This window comes from Melozone crissalis, unplaced genomic scaffold, assembly GCF_028551555.1.
Source record: "Melozone crissalis strain CALT ecotype California unplaced genomic scaffold, PUWL_Pcris_2 ptg000027l_1, whole genome shotgun sequence".
NCBI lineage: Eukaryota > Metazoa > Chordata > Aves > Passeriformes > Passerellidae > Melozone > Melozone crissalis.
Genome location: NW_026535805.1, coordinates 74,822,152 through 74,843,081, shown reverse-complemented (window position 1 = coordinate 74,843,081; position 20,930 = coordinate 74,822,152). Strand labels below are relative to the sequence as shown.

At 36.0% G+C, this 20,930-nt stretch overlaps 1 protein-coding gene across 1 annotated transcript in view; it reads left to right on the top strand.

Annotated features, from left to right (window-relative positions):
- BCKDHB (branched chain keto acid dehydrogenase E1 subunit beta) overlaps positions 1–20,930 on the top strand; it is a 110,656-nt gene that overhangs the window by 42,967 nt on the left and 46,759 nt on the right. Inside the window, exon 9 of the mRNA XM_054280229.1 lies at positions 20,506–20,592. Within this exon, the coding sequence (XP_054136204.1) occupies positions 20,506–20,592 (87 nt within the window). The remainder of the gene's footprint in view (positions 1–20,505; positions 20,593–20,930) is intronic.

Below are 20,930 nucleotides of genomic sequence, written 5' to 3'. Positions count from 1 at the left end.
GCATTGTCCTGAAATTTATGGTATTTCACTTCATAATATGATAGAATAGGACAGAATTTGCTTGGGCTTGGTGGACATTTTACTTTTGCATGGGGATATAGAAAACCAAAAAATTGATGTTTTGTAATGTCACAAAAAATGTCCTAGAATGAGATGCATGTATTTAATTATTGCATGGTTATATAGTGGTTTAACATGGAAAAAAACCATGTCTGCATTTTTTTTTCTCTCCAGAAGCAAATTAGACTAATTTAATTTTCTTAGCTTTTTGTTTGCAAAATATGCTTTTGATCTGTAAAGCTGTTACTGCAGAAATTGTTTCACTTGATGTGCAGTTTTGAGAATCCTAAACTTTGTATGTTTCCAAGTTCTTGAGGACTTTACCATAAAAGGAAATTATAAAACAAAATAATTAATTATATTTTTTCGGTGGCACTACATTTTAGCAGTGTACTTTAGCAGCTTTTACCCCTTATCTGTGATTTCTGTTCAATTGTTCTATAGAACTAACCCTACAGAACTGAAAAGCTGCCTGTTGTGCAGAGTATTCTTTTTCAGACAACACATGACAATTTTAAGGGACAGAGACTAACTTTATCGCTTAGTCTCTTCTGCTTGAAATTTTGCTCCCGGCTAAATTACATTTATATTGTTGGTGTTTGTATGGTGGGTACAGCAAATGATTAATAATGCTGTGACACCATGTGGCTTCATCTCTTGGAAAATGCTCATCTAATTTACCTTTAATATCAGCCCTTTAAGATCTCTGGAGATCTTTGCACCTGTTTTTTACTGGCATCTGAGCATATTCTGTTTTCTGTGCTGAAAAAGAGAAAAGCTTTGCTGTTACTCAACTTGATTCTTCTAGGCACAAAGGGAAAAAAAAAAAGGAAAAGAAGTATCTGATTACAGAGGTTGTCTTAGTCTCTCCCAGACACAAAGAGCAGGAGGAATGACTGTTGCAACATTTGCTACTGCTCTTGTTGCTCTCTTCTTCAGGTACCCTTTTGGTTCACAGAGATGTGTTACAATAGTTTCTAGTCTTTGTACTTGAAGTACAAACTAGTTAAAATGAGGAGCCAAGAGAAAGGAAGTGCTTTGAGCTCTGACATGTATACATCACCTTTTCTTTGAGAAGAATGGAAAAAACCAAGCCTTAGTGGCAGGAAATGCAGGATGGACCAGTGACATCTGAGAAAAAGCAGGAGATTGCACTGGCAGTGCTAGAATGTTGTCATACGCTTGATTCATGTCCTGTTCTTCTACCCATGACTTGACTAAGAGCTACCCATCTGTAGTACTGCAAGTGGTGCGATTTTACTTACTGCATAGTGAATCTCACTACAGTGCTAAATCTGCTGGGAAATTGGATATTCTCTGCTTTTTGTGAATATTAGTAGAAAATAAATTTCCTTTACTGTCTTGACATTGTTCTTCCCTACTTTTCTACTTGTGTGACTATTCTGCAAATGTTTTTGCCATTAATCAACCTGGTAGCTTGTCAGCTGGTGTTATATAGTTATTTTGCCAATTTATTTAATTTAAAGTAAGAGATTTTATTCATAAAGTTATAAAAAGTCCTTAGGGGGAACTAGATCAGACTGATTTTTCATCTCATTGATGAGAGAATATGAAGAATAATATATAAGAAAGGCAGTCAGAAATTAATAAAGTACTGGAAGGTCCTAATCTGAAGCAGTCTAAAAGAACTATGTTAAACATAAGAATAATCTTCAAAATTTTTTCAAATGTGTGATGTGAGGGGAATTGTTCATTCAGCCTACTGAGGAAGCTGTCAGCATAATGAATGCTTACCCTGATATAAGTTTAAGATTATGCAATTAATTCATTTTTTCCATTTGATTCATATGTGAGGTATTTATTAACTTGCCTAAGCAGTATTCTGTTTAAACTGTAGTCACATTACTTGGATCAGCAGTGAAGCGTGCTGTAAATTGGAACTGTGCTTTGGTTTGTGTCTTCTAGCTTAAGACTTAACAGTTTACAGAGAATGCTAATCAAATTTTCTAATGAGAAAAAGAGGAAGTGGTAATTTAATACCACTTGGTTACTGTATAATGATTGTGCTATAAATGTGCATTCTAATTTCTCTGTCCAGCTGAGAACCCCCGTATTGCCAGTTTTACTAAGTTCCTTGATCTGCGCATGACAAAACTGTAAAATCACTCTTTTGGCATGTGGTGAACACATTAACAATAAGTACCAATCTGTACTATATTATCACATCTGGCACTTGTGGTGCCTTTTTTGACATGCTCCCTAGACTTTGAAATTTACAGCAGTGCTGTGTTTGGAAGGTTACAGATTTCTTAAGGAAGAAGGACAAATATGGCTGTGCTGCAAAAGGGGAATCAGTTCTGAGTTTAAACAGCAAGTGGCATCTATTTTTTATTTGCCTTTAAACTGGTACATTACTTTAGTAATAAAGGGAAAAATTGATTTATTAAAACTTTTCCAAAGTTTTAAAACATTTCTCTTAAAAATTTGAATTTTAAAATTAAATTTAGAAGATATGTGTTTTCTAACTGCTTTTTCTTACAGGGAAAATGGTGTTGAGGGGAAAAAAATTTGGGTTATTAAGCTCAGCAGTGGGACCTAGTTTTCACGTGTTAATATGGAACCATTTGCAATATAATGGGAAAAAATGTTGCACTTTAACAAGCCCATGGAAACAATTAATTTCTGATTACCAGCTATGGTGTTTTGCTGACATTAGAAAATTGTCTTGATACTGTCGTTTTTTTGGCTGAGAGCTCAGTGATGTTTTAAATAATAGATTGGCTAGGGGAAGATGTGATTTTTGGATCTTAAAACACTGTCAGCAGTTTGTGGTAATACAGTTTTATTTTCCAGTGAAAGAAAACAAATCTTTCAGAGTGATCTGTCTGCATAGTCACTTGTAAATTGTCCTTCCTACTGGACAATCAAAATATATTTGAAGTAGTTAATGCATGTTACTGGGTATGTATGTGTCTAGATTTAAAGTATCATCTTGATGATCTAGACATGTAAGTATCACCAGGATTGATGTATCTGTGTTGAAGTTAAACCTGGAAAATTTTGGCTGTTATATCTAATTGCATAGATGCAATACTGAAGTGTTTCAAAGTGTAGAGATTTTCTAAGGCAATTACTTGGGGTAATTGAAAAGCTAATATATGGAGACATTTTATTGTTTCAGAATTTACTTAGTAGCACACTGGATTTGCTTAATAGAAAAGATAAATTTAGCTATATATTTTTTTTACTCTGTGACATCACTACTTCTCACATATTTAGTATAATTGTAACTTGTTTTGCTTGAGTCATCAGCGTAATTTTTCTGACCTGTATCACACTAGAATGAAATACATTTTTTACCTTTTTTTGTTGGGAAAAAGTCAAAATAAAGGTTTGTAGAAGAATCACATTCCCCCTCTCTCCTGTATTAATTTAGTATTTATTTCATTATCACCTAAAGTAATATCAGAACTGACACAATTGAGCATCTGATGATTCAGCAAAGTACAGAGGAAATTGCTGATGTGATGAAGTTTTGAGCTTTCACCATCTGTGTTCTAAAGGAATAAAATATTTTTTGGCAATACAGAAATGCTGATCTTTAAACAAGTAAGCAGCTCTGAGCAATCTAAAATTCCATAATTTAGAGGCTCAATGGTTTCATAAGTAAACATCATTAGAAATGTGGAAGTATTGAGGAAGAAATTGGGATTTGCATTAGTCAAGTGCCTTACAGATCCTTTAAGATATTTGTGAAATTGCTCAATTTCTTTATGCTGTGGTCTTCCCTTTTATAAATTTTGTATTAATCTTTCATTTTTCCAGTGTTGCGTGAGGTAATTATGATTGTCTGATGAATTATTTAGAGCTTCCACTAACTTTTAAAGTTTTAAGTCTTTTTTCTCATTTTCTTTAAGTTTTCCTTAGTCTCCTCTTTCAGTTTTCTAAATCTAGCATTCTAACTGTTAGACTTTTGCTTAACCAATTCCTCTTGAAGAAAACCAAGTGACAACAAAGACTAAGCAACAGTCTTTCTCTAAAATTATTGCATTCTACTCAAGAAAATTTTACCTGAGAACTCCAGAAACTGTGATAAACTGGCTTCTGAAAAGCTTTTTGCAAATAGACCTCTAATGAATATCAGAGTGCACAGAATTTGTTCTGGGGCAGTAAGTTGCTGAGCTTCTGTGAGAAGTGGTGTGTAGCAAATGCTTTTCTGTAAGCAAATGTTGCTCAGGGTAAAAAAAAATGGAGAAAAATAGTAAACAACCACATGTTGTTTGCTACCTGCAGTGCTGGGTAATTGGTCTTCCCTCTGGCCCTTCCCCTAGCAAACGAAGGTTTTTAGAGATCCTTAACAAAACTACAGCTCTGCTAATTACTGCTTTCCAAAAATGAATTGACATTCTGGTTGAATATAGTTTTGCTCTGTTGACAAGCTTGGTTATGCTTCTTTCATCGTCCTGCTCTGAGATGTACGAAGCTCCCTGGTATTTCCATAGATCTGTGTTTAAAGCCTTCTCTCTCTGGCCCTGCATATTTAGAGGATGTAAATGAGGGGATCTCTACAGGCATTTCAGTGATTACAGTGATGCAGCATTAATTCCAGACTGGGAATGAGTGTTATTCAATAATATTGCATTTGGGAATTAAAGCTTCAAGACAGGAAGGTCTCATTTGTGCCTTGTATGGTTCTTACAGCAACTTCATGATTTTTCTGTCTGTATTCCTTCTGGCATCAAACATAAAAACTGCCTTAGCAATTTGGGTGAAAAATATTCATGTGACACATAGTTTAAGACTGTGACATTTCAAACTGCTTAGAGGAAAGACTGTCTCAGATATGCAAGGAATATGAAATAATCAGACAGGAGGGAACAAAGGCTATTATTCAGCAATAGTCAGAACTCTGCAGTGAATGAATTACAGGCTTTGATTATTTTTTCAGTCATGTACAAAGATGACTGCTGTCTTTTAGTTGATAAACGTTTAAAGGGTTCAACGTCTTTTAAGCTGCTGATCTAAGTGAAAAATGCAAGTGCCTGTGTATCGTGTTGAACAGAAGAAGCCAAATAGCTAATTCTTTTAGGAGTATATACCAAATAGATAAGGAATATTTGCAAACTCTTATGTCTGATGATTTTCTCATGCTGCTGTCTCATTGTAATGCTATGGTGATCAGTGATCAATGAAAAAAAAATTTATATCAGGCTGTTTTCCCCAGAGTACTTTCACAGTTTTTTCTGCTCACCAGGAGAAGCTATTTAAAAATAAAATGTATTTCTTGATCTATACGTAGAATTTCTTTTGTCTACATTTTAAAATGACTATAATTAGTGATTCTTGGACTAGCATGTTACAAGTTTTGATGTAACATTTAAATGAAGCTCAGTTATGTGTCAAGAAATACCTGTCTCAAATATGAGGCTTGATTTTGGTGTTTGTCACTAAAGAGATTTCCATTGAGGTCAGTGACAAATGCTTACATTTTGTGACAGTTTTTGTGTGTGCTAATGTTTCATTGTCCTGTGCTAACCCATCAAATGTCATTGGCTTATTGTTGCTCTCAGTAGCTGAAAGACCATTAAACTTTATGGAAATGAATAATTGGAGGATGACTTTGGTTGAGTACAAGTAGCCCTAAACAACATATGATTCACCACAGTAATGTTTTTGAGCATTAGAAGTTCTCATTTTAGTGTAATCTAATCTTTTAATTAATTTTAGCTTGGATATGAAAGACATATGGAACATGCTGGAAGATTATAATAGTGGCATTTGCCAGAAAATAGAATCAGAGTTTCTAAAATTCAAGTCTATCTATTAAAGAAAAGATTGCTGAATATTAACCTTTTTTTTTACACGATTCAGACATTTTGTTACATACAATTGGTCCAGAAAACAGGAATAATAAAACCTGCAAATTTATATAGATTTGAGTCATCATGTGATCTTTTTCAGTTGATATTGAGAAGTATTGTTTTACCTTTATCCCAAGCACTGCAGCTCTAGTCTTCTGGGAAAAAGAAGTTATATCCAAATTAGTGGCTTGAGTGACAGACATCAAAAAGGTCAAATTGATTGTTATAAAAGCAACAGAGTTATTGCTTAAATAGAAAACAGCTATTGTTTAATGGTATTTTCATGGAAATTTAAATGAAGAAATTATGGGCAAATTACTGAGTTTCTAACTCATCAACTGTGTTGATGATTTAGAAATTCTAATGGCATAGTAGGACTGTTTCATGAAACGGAATCCTGAAAAAAACCCCTAGAGAACTCTCACATATGTGTTCCATGGGTTTTGCATTTGGCCTTACCATATTTTCCCTTCTCATGCAATGCTGTGAAGACACAGAAATTAATTTATTTCTTTACTTTGGATAGCAACATTATGATAAATAATGAAAAATAATTACTACATGAGGAGTGAAACTGTTTTTCTATGAATTTATGTCCCATATTTTCTGCCTTCCATCATTCCATGTTCTCCATTTACCTACACTAAGATGCTCAGCTCCTTTCTAAAATGGATGGCTAGACAAAAAGCGACAGGGACAATTTATTGGTGCTTACCAATAAAGAGTGTGGGAGAGATAGTGTTAAGTGCAGCTTGGCTTTCATGAGGTTATGAAGTTAGTAGGAGTACTACTCTTCCTCAGACAGACTGATTTTTACAAAGCTTTCAGGAACTTAATATTTTTAAGACTTGCATTTGGCTGCAAAATGTCTATCAGGACACTGACAAATGGACAGAAAAATGGGCTCAGGTTGTGGGACCCTCATTTTCTTGGCTGACAGACTGAAAATTAATGCATGTCTTGAAAATGACTATTCCTTCTTGTGTAAGTTGAAGTCGGTCAGATAAGGAGAGAGTGTAACTGATAGAAAAAAATGGAGATTGTAGAAGAAATGACATGAGGATTGCTGAGATAGTTTGAATGAAGAGAGCACAAAAGATAGAAGAGAGAATAGGACAAAATATGATGCTGAAAGAATGAAAGGAGAAGGTGAATTGGTTGTTGCTTTAGAAAAATAAATGGGAAGTAAAACAGAAAAAATATATTAAGAATATAAACAAGGGATACAGTAATTTTTAAAGCATAGGTTTGCAAGCTAATTGGCATAAAATTCTGTAACAATCTGTTATTCAAATAATTATATCTATCACTTTACCTGCTAATGCTTGTTTTTGAAAGGGGCAGAGGTGGCTCAGTTCTCATTTTCATACCTCTACTTGATCATCCCGGTCTGCTTCATATTTTTATTTAATTATTTACTGATTATTTTGCTCAGATGTTTCCCTTATATTGTCTTGTGCTTTCCTATATAATCCATGTTAGTTATTCAGATACTGAGTCCAATAAAGCCTAAGTGGGTTCAACATCTGCAGTGAAATGAATTCAGGTGTCTGTGATGAACTTTATGAATTGGTGCTATCAGAGTTGAAAGTAATTTAGGAAATAAGAATGAAGCAGATGCTGGATGCACAGATGCTGAAGCTGCTGCTTCTTTGGGAGGTTTGGTGAAACAAAGTCTTGCTGCTGTCCTGGTCATGCTGTAATTCCCAGTATGAGCCAGAGTGAAAAACGAGGGGTAGGCCACAAGTGGTATTGCCAGTACTTTTCTCAGTTCCTATCTCCATGTCTTTCAGAATCCAGATATTTTCTTTCCAGAACTTGGCATCTCTCTTGCTATGGCCTTTTCTTTTTTCTTGCCGTTCTTCATTGACATTCCTGTGCTTTTCATTTTCTTCCATCTGTATTGCCTTCAGGTTCTTATATTCTTACAGTCTTCCTCTTCACCTACAAATTTAAGAAACGTCACTTTTATTTTCATCTTTCTCTTTGGACCAAAGCAGGTTTTTGCTGGGACACTCTAACTATTTGTCTTACAGGGTTATTTGAATTGTGTTAAAAGCTACTAACCAGTTCAGTGGGGGGAAATGAAAGTATTGTCTTCAGTAATGAAATTTCAGTCTGTTTTAGTTATTTCATTGGTGACCTGATTCTATTTTTCTCTTTTCTTTTAAGAACAGTTCTTGGCTTCTTTCAAGTTCTCCAAACCTATAGTTAGCTTCAGTAAAATTATTCTGAGGAGGCTTGCTATGTGGGTCATATCTGGCAGGATGATGTTTTGCTTCTGGATAAGTACTGCCAAGATTTGTTCCAAAACATTGTTTTTGTGTGTCTGTTGGGGTGTGAGTATGTCAGTGAATTAGCTGGCCCATTCTTGGATCCTCCAGAGTAGCTGGGGAAGTTCTCTATCTGGTATAGAGAAAAAAATATAAAATATATTCTATACAAAAAGTATAGTACAATATTTGGATTAATAGAGGATTTATGGATCTTACAAAGCACTGGGTTGTCCATGGAGGGCCTTTAAGAATTGCCCAGGATCCCATGTGTTTTTCAAGAATAAAAGAATGGCTGAGGCACTATTCATCCTCTTGTTTTATAACTTGGTTTCACTGTCTGACTTTTTGATGTGACTCTACTTGAGAATCAGAGCACCTGGAAGAGCAGAGGTACTGAACAGAGAGAATGGTGGTGGTTGTGAAGAAAGGAGATAAATAAAGCTAGCTAGAGGCTCTTAGTATTTCAGGGGTTTAGGTATCTTCATAGTCCTGGGGTAGATCCCTCTAAGATTTTGGGACTTTCATCTTATGTTTTCCCTACCTTTTTGGCTCTAGAAGACTGCAGTCTTTCCTTAAAGATTATCTTGGAGGAACCTCAAAAAACACTCAGACTTGAAAGCTTGGAATTTAGTTTTTAAAAAAAAGTATTATAGTGAAAAGGATATGTACTATGTCAGCTTGATTATTCCAGGAATTTGAGGGACAGATGAAATTTTCAAAACCTGAGAATATTAATAAACAATATGCATGTAATTTCTGAAAGGCAAGAGGAGGGCTAGCTAATCTCAAATTTTAATTTATTAACAGATTTACAACACTTAAGGCCTAAAATAAGTGCTGGATTTGAACATGAATATAGAAAAACTGAAGAAGCAATTTAATTTATGAAGGCACTAATTAGTATGTTTAACAATTAATTAAAACTCAGAAAAGGACTTTTCTCCATGGAATGTCAGCTGAATGTGGTGATGCCTCGCAGACTTGAAGGGTGTCTTATAATGTGTCCATGTAGATTTTTGGGATGAAAAGGATCTCTTTGGTGCAGTATTGTTCATCTGTATTTTCTGAGACTTTATAATTTTGCTCCCATAAACAGGGAATTAAATGGTGTAGAGAGTGAGGGAGGGATAAGTCTACACAAGTGTTTTATTCACACTGGTGAAGGTTGGAAGCTGCTGCAAAAGTTCCTGTTTTCTGAAACCTTTGCTCTTAAATGTTATGTTTTATGCTATACATAAATAAGGATTATTTGAATAGATATATTTAATTGTGGTTAGGTAGGCAAACGTAGCTCAAAGTACTGAGGAGTCATGAGTTACCAATACAGTGGATTCATTAATATTTTCCTTGAGTTTAGTTGCAATTATGCTTCAAATGTCTATTTAAGGAATCTGCTCATAATTATTGCTAGAACACAATGAATGGGAAATTTAGAGGTATTTGGTTAAAAGAAGTTTTTTTAACATTCATGCTACTTATTTCAGTAGTGTTAGCAGATTGTATGTGGAGTCCTCAGAAATAAACATACTCTTGCACCAAATGTATATTAAAATTATTAATTGTCACTATTAAGGAGAGCTTCCAGTGCCAGAAAGTAAATGAGATGTGAAGAGGTGGAGGAAAATAATGCAATTAAATCATTGTAGTGTATCTGAAGTTATAAGAACAAGCCAGATGTGTTTTATTTTTAAATTAACTTTTGAATACTGAATCAGTTTACATCCCTAACCAATTCAGTCTAGGTTGTACGTAGAAATTTGTCTTATGGATGTCAAAAAGCCATGCTGTGGAATTCCAGAAGTACTTTTTCTTTGCCCATCTCTTAATGAAGTTGATTAATGTGTTCTTAAGTACTTTTAAGTTAAGCAGGAGTGTCCATCTGCACAAAACATCAATTTTCTTCATTGTCCTCACAATCCATGACCATTATTATCACCTGTTATTTTCTCAGCAGTTATCTGTTTTAGGGTATGTGGAATGATGTTATAAAAGTATTACTAGAGAGTTTGTAGCAGTGTTGGATTACAAGAGTAAGTTTACTGAAAGGCATTGGAGAGTTAGTCACTACTTGATAGAATATTAGTCCTTTTAATGTACTTTAACCCTCTTCTATTAAAAATGATATCAAGCAACCCAAACTGTATTGAGGTGCACCCTGCCGTGTGTCATACCTCATTTCGCTTTTCACAGTCTCAGCTATTTAAATTGCAAGTTCTTTGGAGAGGAATTTTCTGCTACTCTTCATATGCTACTCTACACACAGGGGATCTGTCTTTAGTTCTTGGCTTTGCAGGAAGCTTATAAATTTCCATGTTGATCATCTCCGTCATATGCTGACAATGTTGTGTAGGATATAAAAGCCATAACTGTTTTATTATCATCTCTTCACTGTTTCTTAGGATGTTCTATCTAGTCCTGTAGCAACCCCATTTGGTTTTGACTGCAACTTAAAAAATTTTCCATGTTACTTTGCATTATTCCTGTGCTTGTTTTCATTTTTCTTTCTCTCTGCACCACCATCTTTATGCCACAGCATTGTTCTTGGTGCTATGCAGGAAGAATCCACATTAGTATTTTGGAATTATTTTTGGCGTTTATAGTGTAAAATGATACATATTGGAATATTAAAATCCTGGTATGTTGAGTCAGTAAATTTTATGGTTGTGTTAACATTTCTCAGTAAGATGTTTCATATGTGCTTCCCTGCTGTGGTCACATTAGTTCTTTATGAACTATTTCTGCCATACATACCACTGGGGAAAAAATCTGTCCTGATGTGGATTTCAGAATGCAACATCAGCATAACAGAAACTCTGCCTCTGGGCACCACTGCAAAGAGTCTGGCTGAGTCTTGTTTGCACCCTCCCTTTGGGTTTGTAGTTATATCAATGAGGACCCCTCATCCCACTCCTCTCATCCAATTCCTTAATTATCTCTGTGGCCTTCTGTTGGACAATCCAGTCTGTCCATGCCTGTCTTACTGAGGAGTGCAGAACTGGATGGAACATTCCAGCTGTGGCCTCACCAATGCTGAGCAGAGGGGTAGCATCACATCCCTTGTATGGTCAGCTCTCCTCCAAATGCAGCCCAGGATACCATTTGCCTTCTTTGCTGCAGGGGCACATTTCTGGCTCATGGTCAATGTGGTGTCCATCGGGACATCCATCTCCCTTTCTTGCCTGGCTGCTTTCCAGCTGTGCAGCCCCCGGTGTGCACAGGTGCCTGGAGTTGTTCCTCCCCAAGGGCAGGTGCTTCCCTTTTTTGAACTACACGAGGTTCCTGTCAGCCTGTCCAGGTCTCTGCAGATGGCAGCACAGCTGCTTTGGCCAATCAGCTGCTCCTCACAGTTTGGTGTCATCTGCAACTCTGCTAAGGGTATATAATCTACCCCATTATTCAGATGCAACTGCAGATTTGCCCAAGAAGAAAACAGCAAAATTTTCTAAATAATGATGTAGAATACAGGTTTGAAAACGTGTATTGAGATTGCTGGAGTGCTCCCAGCTGTGGGTCATCTCACTGACAGCACTCAGACTGCTCACAGGTGCACGTCTTCTGCTTCAGTGAGCTCTTGGTTGCAGCTTGTGATCAAATTTAAGAAAATGTCACGTATTTCATGAAAGAGTTATCAGTAAATGCCTTTAAGCTGCTTTTGATAAAACTTCACCCAAACTGAATGTTTTGTATGATTTCTGAATGTGTTAATGAGATGAGGAAAAGTAAGCGTGGCCTTGCTAAGGCTAAGTCTGTGATGAATGTCTGGATCTGTGGACAAGGGATGAGCAGTGAATGACACCTTGACTGGAAGAAAACTCTTGATACTCTCAGAATACTCCTGTATCCAATGAACAGCTCTGGTCCAGTGGACAGCTGGGTAGGTAAAATACTGCTTGAGTGCTTGCATAGTCATGGTTAGTGGGTAGAGCACAGGATTCTACCTGGAAGCCAGTGACTAGCAAGGACTGCAGGGATCTGTACTAGGGCCTGTCCTCCCTCCCTTCCTTCATCCATGCTACTGGTAGCATCATCTTCTGCTTCTGCATTTGCACTGTCAAAAATATAGATTCTCTCTGTGCACCAAATTGTTTACTTGCTGCCTCCCCTTTCTTTGAGCTCTCATTAGGATTTTCTTCCAGCTATATGTTGCTAATACTAAGGAGTTGGTAAAAGAAGCAGCCAGGTAGAAGCACAGTTGGACTGATTGTTTAGGAGAGAACAGATTTATAGGGGCTATGTAAAATGAACTAAAGTTTCTTTTTTTGAGCTTTGCTCCTTATTGGAAGCCAATATTCAAATGCAGACTATGTATTTTGAAAGAGCTGAGTAGACAGCATGGCAGCTGTCTACAACATACTATGCTTGAGTATGTGGTTTGATAATTTATTTGATTAAGCATTAATCATTTGGTTTCAGGTAGACATCTTATTGGGCAGCAAATGCATTTCTAATATTTCTCTTAATTTTTCTACATTTTTGTCCATTGAATGATACTTACAGTTGTAATGCCTCATACTTTAGGTCTTTGTTGATTTTCTCTATTATCTGGTCTTGTGATTTGAAATCAATTGGAAAGGAGGTGAGACTAAAAAATTCTGGGGTTTTGTGGGGTGGTTTTTTGTTTGGTTGTTTTTTTGGAGAGAGGGTGTTGTGGATTTTACTTGTTTTCATCTTTTACTCCAGAGAAAGCAGGTAGAGGTATAGGGACAGTGTCAGAGCGGGGTTGTGTAGCAGGACAGCTCCTCTTACCACTCTTGATATGCGAAGGTCACGAATTTTGTTCAACATTATTGGATGACTGTTCTCTGTTGGTTCCCTTGTCACAGTTGCCTGATAATGTTGTCCTCTCCTTTGTTTTGCTTCTCCTTGACAGAAACCAGAATCAAAGTATCTGCATCTTTGGCTCTTTGCAGTCTGGGAACTGTAAAGGATCTGCTTGTCGTCATTCTTGACATGCAAATTAGTTATCACAGATCCTTTTGCTTTGGGGAAATTCATTCTGTGCTTCCAAAAGCTGGCAGTAGGTTTGAGCCTGTCCCAGCAGCTTTGGCTGTGCCATCTGCAGTCCATGAATTGCAGACTTGTAGGTCAGAAAGCACAGACCTTGGCTGCGTCAGCTGAAAACGCAGACAGGAGTGGATTAGAAGCCTCAGTTTTGGTTAAGTAGTAACAGGAAGGCTAAGATTTGTGCTCTGCTGATGTGGGTCAGTTCAAATTGGCAACTGTTTAGCTGTTTGTCTCTAGCTAAAAAGGTGATAGATTTGTTTTCCATTCCCTGCTGTTAATCAGCATATTAGTTTATTACAGAATTGCCTATGTTTTTTTCATTTTATTGTTTGAGAAGTTTTGGTTAAAGATTTTTTTGTCCAATGGCCTTCCTGAGTGGTGTAATAAAAATGACTTATTTTTCTTTCCAAGTATTTTTGTTTCTAAGTAGATTTATCTTTTCTTCATAGATTGTTGCCAATGTTAGGCTAGGATTCTCTGCTATACAATTGCAATACTGTGATAATATTTGTTATACTTAAGAGAATCTTTAACAGAAGGATAAGGCTGACTGCCTTGTTACCAGTAGTTGAGAAATCTCATTCATGCTTTGGGCTGTTGAACTGATGAAATAATGGTTTTCATGTCATTTGTTTACCTGGGAATTGTCTTGGTTTTATTGAAAAATGACTCAATGAGTTTCAGTCAACTTTGGAAGTGGATCATAGACGCTGTGATAGAGTACATCTCTCATTTTCCTTCTCTGGAAATCTAGTTCTGTTGAAACCCACACTAAACAATGTTATTTTGTTTTCCTATTTCATTTTTTCTTCAATGTTAAGAATGAGTTTTTGTTGTTTGGACCTTTAAAGAGGGCATACTTTTCCAAGTTTTCCTGCTTCTAGGAGAAGGCGCTTTTGGGCTATAATTTGCAAACTAGAACATGATTGTTAGGAAGCTGCAGGATTTTCTTGTGTCCAGGCTACTAGGACACAGACTGTCCCTCTTCCTTTCTATTCCTTTTCTTAGGACCCTAGGGGGGAAAAAATGGTGCTTGAGGATCGATTTGGTTTTCCAGACATCACAAAAATCCAGTGGGTTTCATCCTCTGGGATGTCTAGAAATAGGGGATGGAATAACTGCATTTTCTAGACTGTCAGTGTGTCCCATGCACAAACAATTCATTGTAGCTGGGATGTGTCATCCTGTGGATCTGCATATGCTAAGTGAATGTAATCCTCAGTGATTTATCTGGCAGATTAAGTTACATATTTCTCAGTGGGAAGTGCTGAATAGAAATCTGGGATCTTAATTCTATCCCTGTGCTTGTGGTGTTCAGTACCAAGAATGCTGCTATGCAATTTGTTATTGAAACGTTAAAGGGGAGGTAGAACTAATGGATTGGGGAGAGTAGCCTCCCTGAGGGTTTACGTTTTCCAAACACAAATTCATTAAAGCTGGTCTAAAAATGAAAAAGGGAAAGGTTTTTCAAGACATTTATTGAAACTTTACCAAGTAATTTTTTTAAAGCTTCCATATTCTGATTTGTTTTCGGGAAAAGCACATATCAATTAGTGTTCATTTTTATACAGTTTTATAATTGCTTCATACATGCTCAGTACAAAATGGAATACACTAAAAATATAATTTGAGTGTTCTCGTCAGCTTTTTAAAAATTATTGTGGAAAGCTAGTTTTCGATTATACAGGAAATTTTTATAGTTTCTAAAGAACACAATCAAAGGCATGCAAAAATCTAAAGGGGAAAGTGAACATAATTTAAAAAAATCCTTTTCTGTAAGAGATGGAAAATATTTTTTTTCTGAGAACAGAATTTTCTTCTTAAAGAAAATATCTAGCTTACCATTGTGAAAAAATATCAGCTATTTATAAGAAAAGTTTGACTTTGATAGTATCTCTAAAGGCAGTGTCTGTGTTAGTGAAGCAGCTGGTTACACTGGTAGTTGTGGTGTTGCTATATGTGGAGAGCAGTAGTGTTACATGTGATTTAGCATCAAACTCATTTTGGTTGGCTGCTTTCTCCTAAGTAAGGGCAGAATATGTTACTGGAAGTGTCAGCACTTGGATTTCAAAGTTCTTGGAAGTGCCAGGCTTGTGTTGTTTCCTTCTGTCATCGGTGCCTGTAGGAGAGGAGAAAACATCCAACAAAATGAATTGAGAGTTGAACAGAAAAGTGATTATAGAAACTCTTGGACAGAGAATGTGGTCAGGCAGGTTGAAAACAATTTGCTCAACTGCTTCACTATAAAAACACTGGACTGCATCTCAGAAAACCTTCAGAGTGCACCCTGAAAGCATTTGTTTTGCAAAGGCATTAGGTTTTTTTACATTTCCCTATTAGAGCATGCTGTTAGCCTTTTTCTCTGATGCACTATCAGTTGTCACTCTTGTGAATGACACCAATGTAAAACAGAAATGACAGTGAAATTGAGGTGGAAAAGTATAGTCAGTATTGGTTTCTGTGTTTTTTTGGAGGGCTAATTTAATAGTTTAAAGCCCCAGAGTCTCTTCTCTAATGATTGGATACAGCAGAGGTGACATTGGTGTGCCATAACCTGGGTCACTGCTGCCTTCCAGAAGGAGAGAGCACTGCTGAAGCTTTTTCTGTGCAAATCTTGATGTACTTTCCATCTCAAAATCTGTCTCTGAAGTGATGTTTGCTGCTCTGTGCTAACTGTACAGGATAAATCAGATTTATCCCCTTCAAGTGACTTTCCCAGTAGCCCTCTCAGCATTGAGGAGATGTCAGGGATGGTCTGGGAAAAAGAGGTTCTGGGCAGGGTAGGACCTCTCCCTTTTGGAAGCCCAGGGTTGTGTCATCTGAACCTGGCTGTGACAGCACAGAGTGACCATGATACAAGGAGAAGCCATGCTCTCTAAGTGCCTGGATAATGCTTCTGACTTCCCTTTATGGTCTGTTACTGAAGATAGCAAAAAAAAAAATAATTCAGTTTTCATTTAATTTGAGATGTGATGTGCATGCAGAATCTCTTGGTGCCCTCTGAAGTATATGTAGACTTTAAAGATCAACAAGCAACACTTCTAGTAGTAAAGAAGGAACATTTTTATCAGTGCTAATCTCTTAAGGCATACCACACTTTTGAAGATGTATTTTCAAAAATAATCTTCATGAGATGCAGAATGTGCATGCATTTCAAAATCTGTTTTTACTTAGGTAATAAACTGTAAAGACTGTGGTTTTGGAAGACAGAATGGGGATGTTGGGGAAGTGGGGCAAATCTATCCCTTGCAGAAATACAAATGTTTGGTTGTGAGGGGACAAAGTACATTGTTCTTTGAAAGGTCATCCTTTTCTCTACCTAATCCAGACCAATAAAACCAATCCATCTGTCCACCTTCAGAAAAGGTGCTAAAATGGTAGGACTATATGCTGGCCAGTGTGCTACACTGTGCAGATTTAGCCACTGTTTTCTCTGATTTTATGCAGTGATGTTTCCTGGGAAATCTGAAGGTTGAGGACTCCATTATCTGATGTTATTGAGCTGCATTTATTTGTACTCTAAATGCTCTTCTGAATATTGGGCTTTGGTATCCTGGCAGTTGAATAATCACCTTGTCTAAATTAACAGGAACTAATGTTTTGCCATAGATTTATAAAGTGAAATTAATGCCTTATAAAAGAACAATCATGATACCTACAAATAATCACTAACCATGTCTGCGGTGCCCTGTAGATAGCAGAGCATCTAGTTTTGAAATTTGCACTTTTAACTGAATAACTATTTTGCTTCCAGGAAGTAAGATTAAATTTTCATTTGAAGATATTGTAATTAAATGTTAGCTTTCTAGGACACTATGAATGTGTTTGCCTGGCTTTGTTCTAAGCTATGCCAACTGAAATATTTTTTCATGATAATAGATATTTAAAAATTGTATTTAGAAGAATCCCATGTGCTGTTATTATCTGCTGTTATTACTGTATTGTGCTGTCATATGTAGACAGAAAAAACAAGATTATAATTAAAATTAAGAGGGCATACAAGGACTGCAGTATGTTTGCAAAATGTTTGCTAACTGAAAGTATTTATTGACCAGGAATTTCTTAGTCTGATACCTTATGGATCAGTTTTTCCACAAAAAACCTGTACTAAATTAGTTGGGGAGAATGATCTGTAAGCTCAGAAGACACTACCAAGAAATAACCAGCTATTCAACAGTAATTAGAAATACATGCTCAACTGTTCAGCGTTGAGAACATTTAATAGGTGCTCAAAAATAAATTATCATAGTTTGAAAAGTAAGACATTAGTAGTGAGCTGACTTGTAACTGTGTGGTGAATGTGATAGTGAATGGAAATAGTGTCAAGTTCCTGCAAAGTTGGATTTGGAACCTGTTTTTTAATATTTCTGTCAAATATATGGAAAACATTATAACCATTACTGGTAAAAAGAGGTAAGAAACAGCTGAGAAAACAATAAAATAGACAGTTACTGATAAGGATAAGCTCATTAATTGAGCTAAACTCAGGCCCATAAGATGTTTTTCAGTGTATCCGAATATAATTTTGTGTCTTGAAATAATAAAGGCACACTATATTTTCATCTTTATTCCAGGAAACCATTATCCTTTAACCTTCTGTCCCATAAGCAGGGAGTTCCAGTTATCAGTGAAAGCTGGACATGTCCAGTTATGCTTTGGCCAACAGGCCTCATACATCCAAGAGCTGCAGTACTGCAGCTGTATTGTCTTTGCATTTGATGGTGTTCTGATAAAATCTGGAATGCTGGTTCCAGATGGGTGTGCTTCAAGAAGGACATAGAAAACTGGAGATGATTCAGGGTAGGGTTGCAAGACTGATGAAGGAATTGGAAATGTGCTGTTTGCTGAAAGATTTAGAGCTCAGCCTTCTTAATTTATCAAAATCATATTTAAGAGACCATTTGATCACACTCTTAATGTATTCATTTAGGAGCAGAAATGTGGTAATAGATAGTGCCTCCTTCTAGCAAACAGAAATAAAACATAAAGCAGCAGCTTTGAAAGTAAGTCAGCCAAATTAATTTGGAAATAGGGTGCAAAATTCTAACCAGGAAGGGATGTAAAAACTGGAACAACTTACCAATAGGTATGACTCATTTATAAACACTAGAAATACTTTAGATTGCATGTGTTCCTGAAAAACACACTGTAGGGTTGGTTGGGTTTTAAAAGCACCAAACCTCTGCATGATTTTGTAGCAGGAGTGATGCATATAGTGTGTTATAGTAGGGCTGAAATGTTTGTATGCAATGCTTGGTGATCACAGCTGATTGTTCACTCTTAACAAGCTCCCACAGACATGGACTTCCTTGGAGCCCATGAAAATCATATGTAAAAACAAGAATTTCTCACACAGTAGAAGCAGGTTACCAAGAAGAGATTATTTTTCCCTTCCCCCCTGCATTTTCTTTATTTGCATAGATTCAATTTGAGAACAGATGAATAAAAGTTATTACTTATTTAGTATAAAAGACAATATTGAATTCAAGAAATGGGAGATGTGAAAATATTTGGAGACTGAGACGTAGTGAAGGAACACATTCTTATTTTACCCTAAACATTAAATTATCTCTTTGGGGAGATAATTTACTGGACTGATGGATTATTGTTCTGACCCCATGTGAATTTTCCCATATACTAACAGTGTTAGATTATACTCTGTTATCTGAGAAACAAAATCTGTAACTTTATTGACAGCTTGTAATGCAAAAGAATCTTTCTTTGAAATAAAGAGGATTTTAAAAAAATGAACAACCGGACTGAACTTTAACATTGATTAGTTGTATCAGTTTTACTATAGCAACTTGTACTATAGCAAGTGATTGTATCAGTTTTAATCATATCAGCTTAAAACTAGGGCGTACATTTTGTTCGTGGAACTGTTGTTCTGATGTGCTGGACAGATTTATAGCGCAGTTAATACCTCTGTTCCTTTAGATATGAATTTCCAGTGCTGGAAAAATACCCCAGAAATCAGCCTATGTAACTGGATTACTTTCCAACTGCTGAAATTACTTTTTCTGTCTTGTTTAGCTCTGAATGTTTTCAGACCATTTCGTAGTACAGTATACAGAACATGTTCATAGCCTACAAGTTGCCAGTACATCTGTGCATGAGCTGCTTAGAGCCACTGATGGAGTCATTGCTAGAAAAGCAAAAGAGTCAGTAAAATACTTGAATCAGAGAGAAAGCTGCATAATTAGGGCATTGCCTTTATGTGTCCTATTATGTAGATAACATGAAGCTGTCTGACTGGAGAGTGTGCTGGTGTAGACATTAAATTAAAGATCACAGTATTCAGAAGGTCTGATCTGATAGCAAGCACTGTCTTGGGCTCTTCCACTAATGGATAATATTCAACCAGCAGTACACTGTGTACTTATCTTAAATATCGGACTGCAACTGTTCTTGAAAGATTAACATACACAATAATCTGATTTTTTTTAATGTGCATATCTAGAAGTTTATGAAACTTTTTAATGAGCCTTTTTATTATAATAATTTAAAAATGAATGTCTTGGAAGCAGGGACTTTGCTACCATATTTCTTATTAAAGGTATCCGATACTGTTTGATTCAGGCAATTTAGCATAGTTCCAATAAACATCAATATATTTCTGTATGGTGAAGTTTATATTTCCCGTAAGATTAAAAATATTTTGCTTTCATTATTACTGTCTGCAAGGAGCACAATTTTGGTTTTTTCATCAAAGATGGTTAGGTCATCTGTATATATTATGCTCTTTATTTAGCTATGAAGTAGATTACATAACAACTGCACAAACATTGAAATCTAAAATTAGAAAATGGTACTACTAATTGCCATGTAAAATTTAAATATGCAGTGCTAATCCACACGTTTCTTGCTAGAATTTTTATTTAGCAATTTTACTTTCTGAATAGCAGTGATTTATGATTTTATATAGGATCTATTTGTCTGAGATATCAGGGAAGAATTTCTTTGTGTATATATATATTAGTATTTTGGGGATTCAGTTTTTACTGGCTACTTGTTAAAATCTTTATTCTATTTCAGAAATGTTACAGTTTGCAGTGATAGGGTAAATTAATATGAAACGGGTTTAAATTTATTCTTGATACTTGCTTAAAATTGAGTGGAAATTGTGAATACTTTTATAGTAAGTATAAAACCATCCTATTAATGACTCAGTTGAGTATTTTAGGATAATTTATTTTTCACTGGAAATGCAAGAGGGGAAAAGGGGCTGTGTTCTAACACTGCTAACAAAGTCACATATTTCATATATTCCACAAGTAGTACAAGTAGGAAATCAAGAGAGCTGTAATTTGGTGACATTTTGGGCATTTGTTTTTCCTTTTCAGTCGGTGGCAAAGACTGGGCGATTGCTGATTAGCCATGAGGCTCCCCTGACAGGAGGATTTGCATCTGAAATCAGTTCCACAGTTCAGGTACACAGGTTATTTGTTTTTAAGTGTTCTGTGTGGATGAGTGTTTCCCTGTAGAAGAAATACTTAACACTACATTAAAAGTAGAGGTTTTATATTTTTTTGAAGTTATTCTGTTTTGCAGTTTTTTGCATACTTGCCTTTCTTTATTGGAACAGATGAGAAATTATGTTCCTACTAGGCACTGTGCATAGTGTCTGCTAAGCTAGAAATTTAACTTTCACAGCAAAACATGGAGAATGTGCACTGTGAGATGCAGGGGAAAAAATCTTCATGTGTAGTCTGGTTTTAATGTTCTTTTTTATTTTTCTCATATGCTTATCCCTTGAGCTACTTAAAAA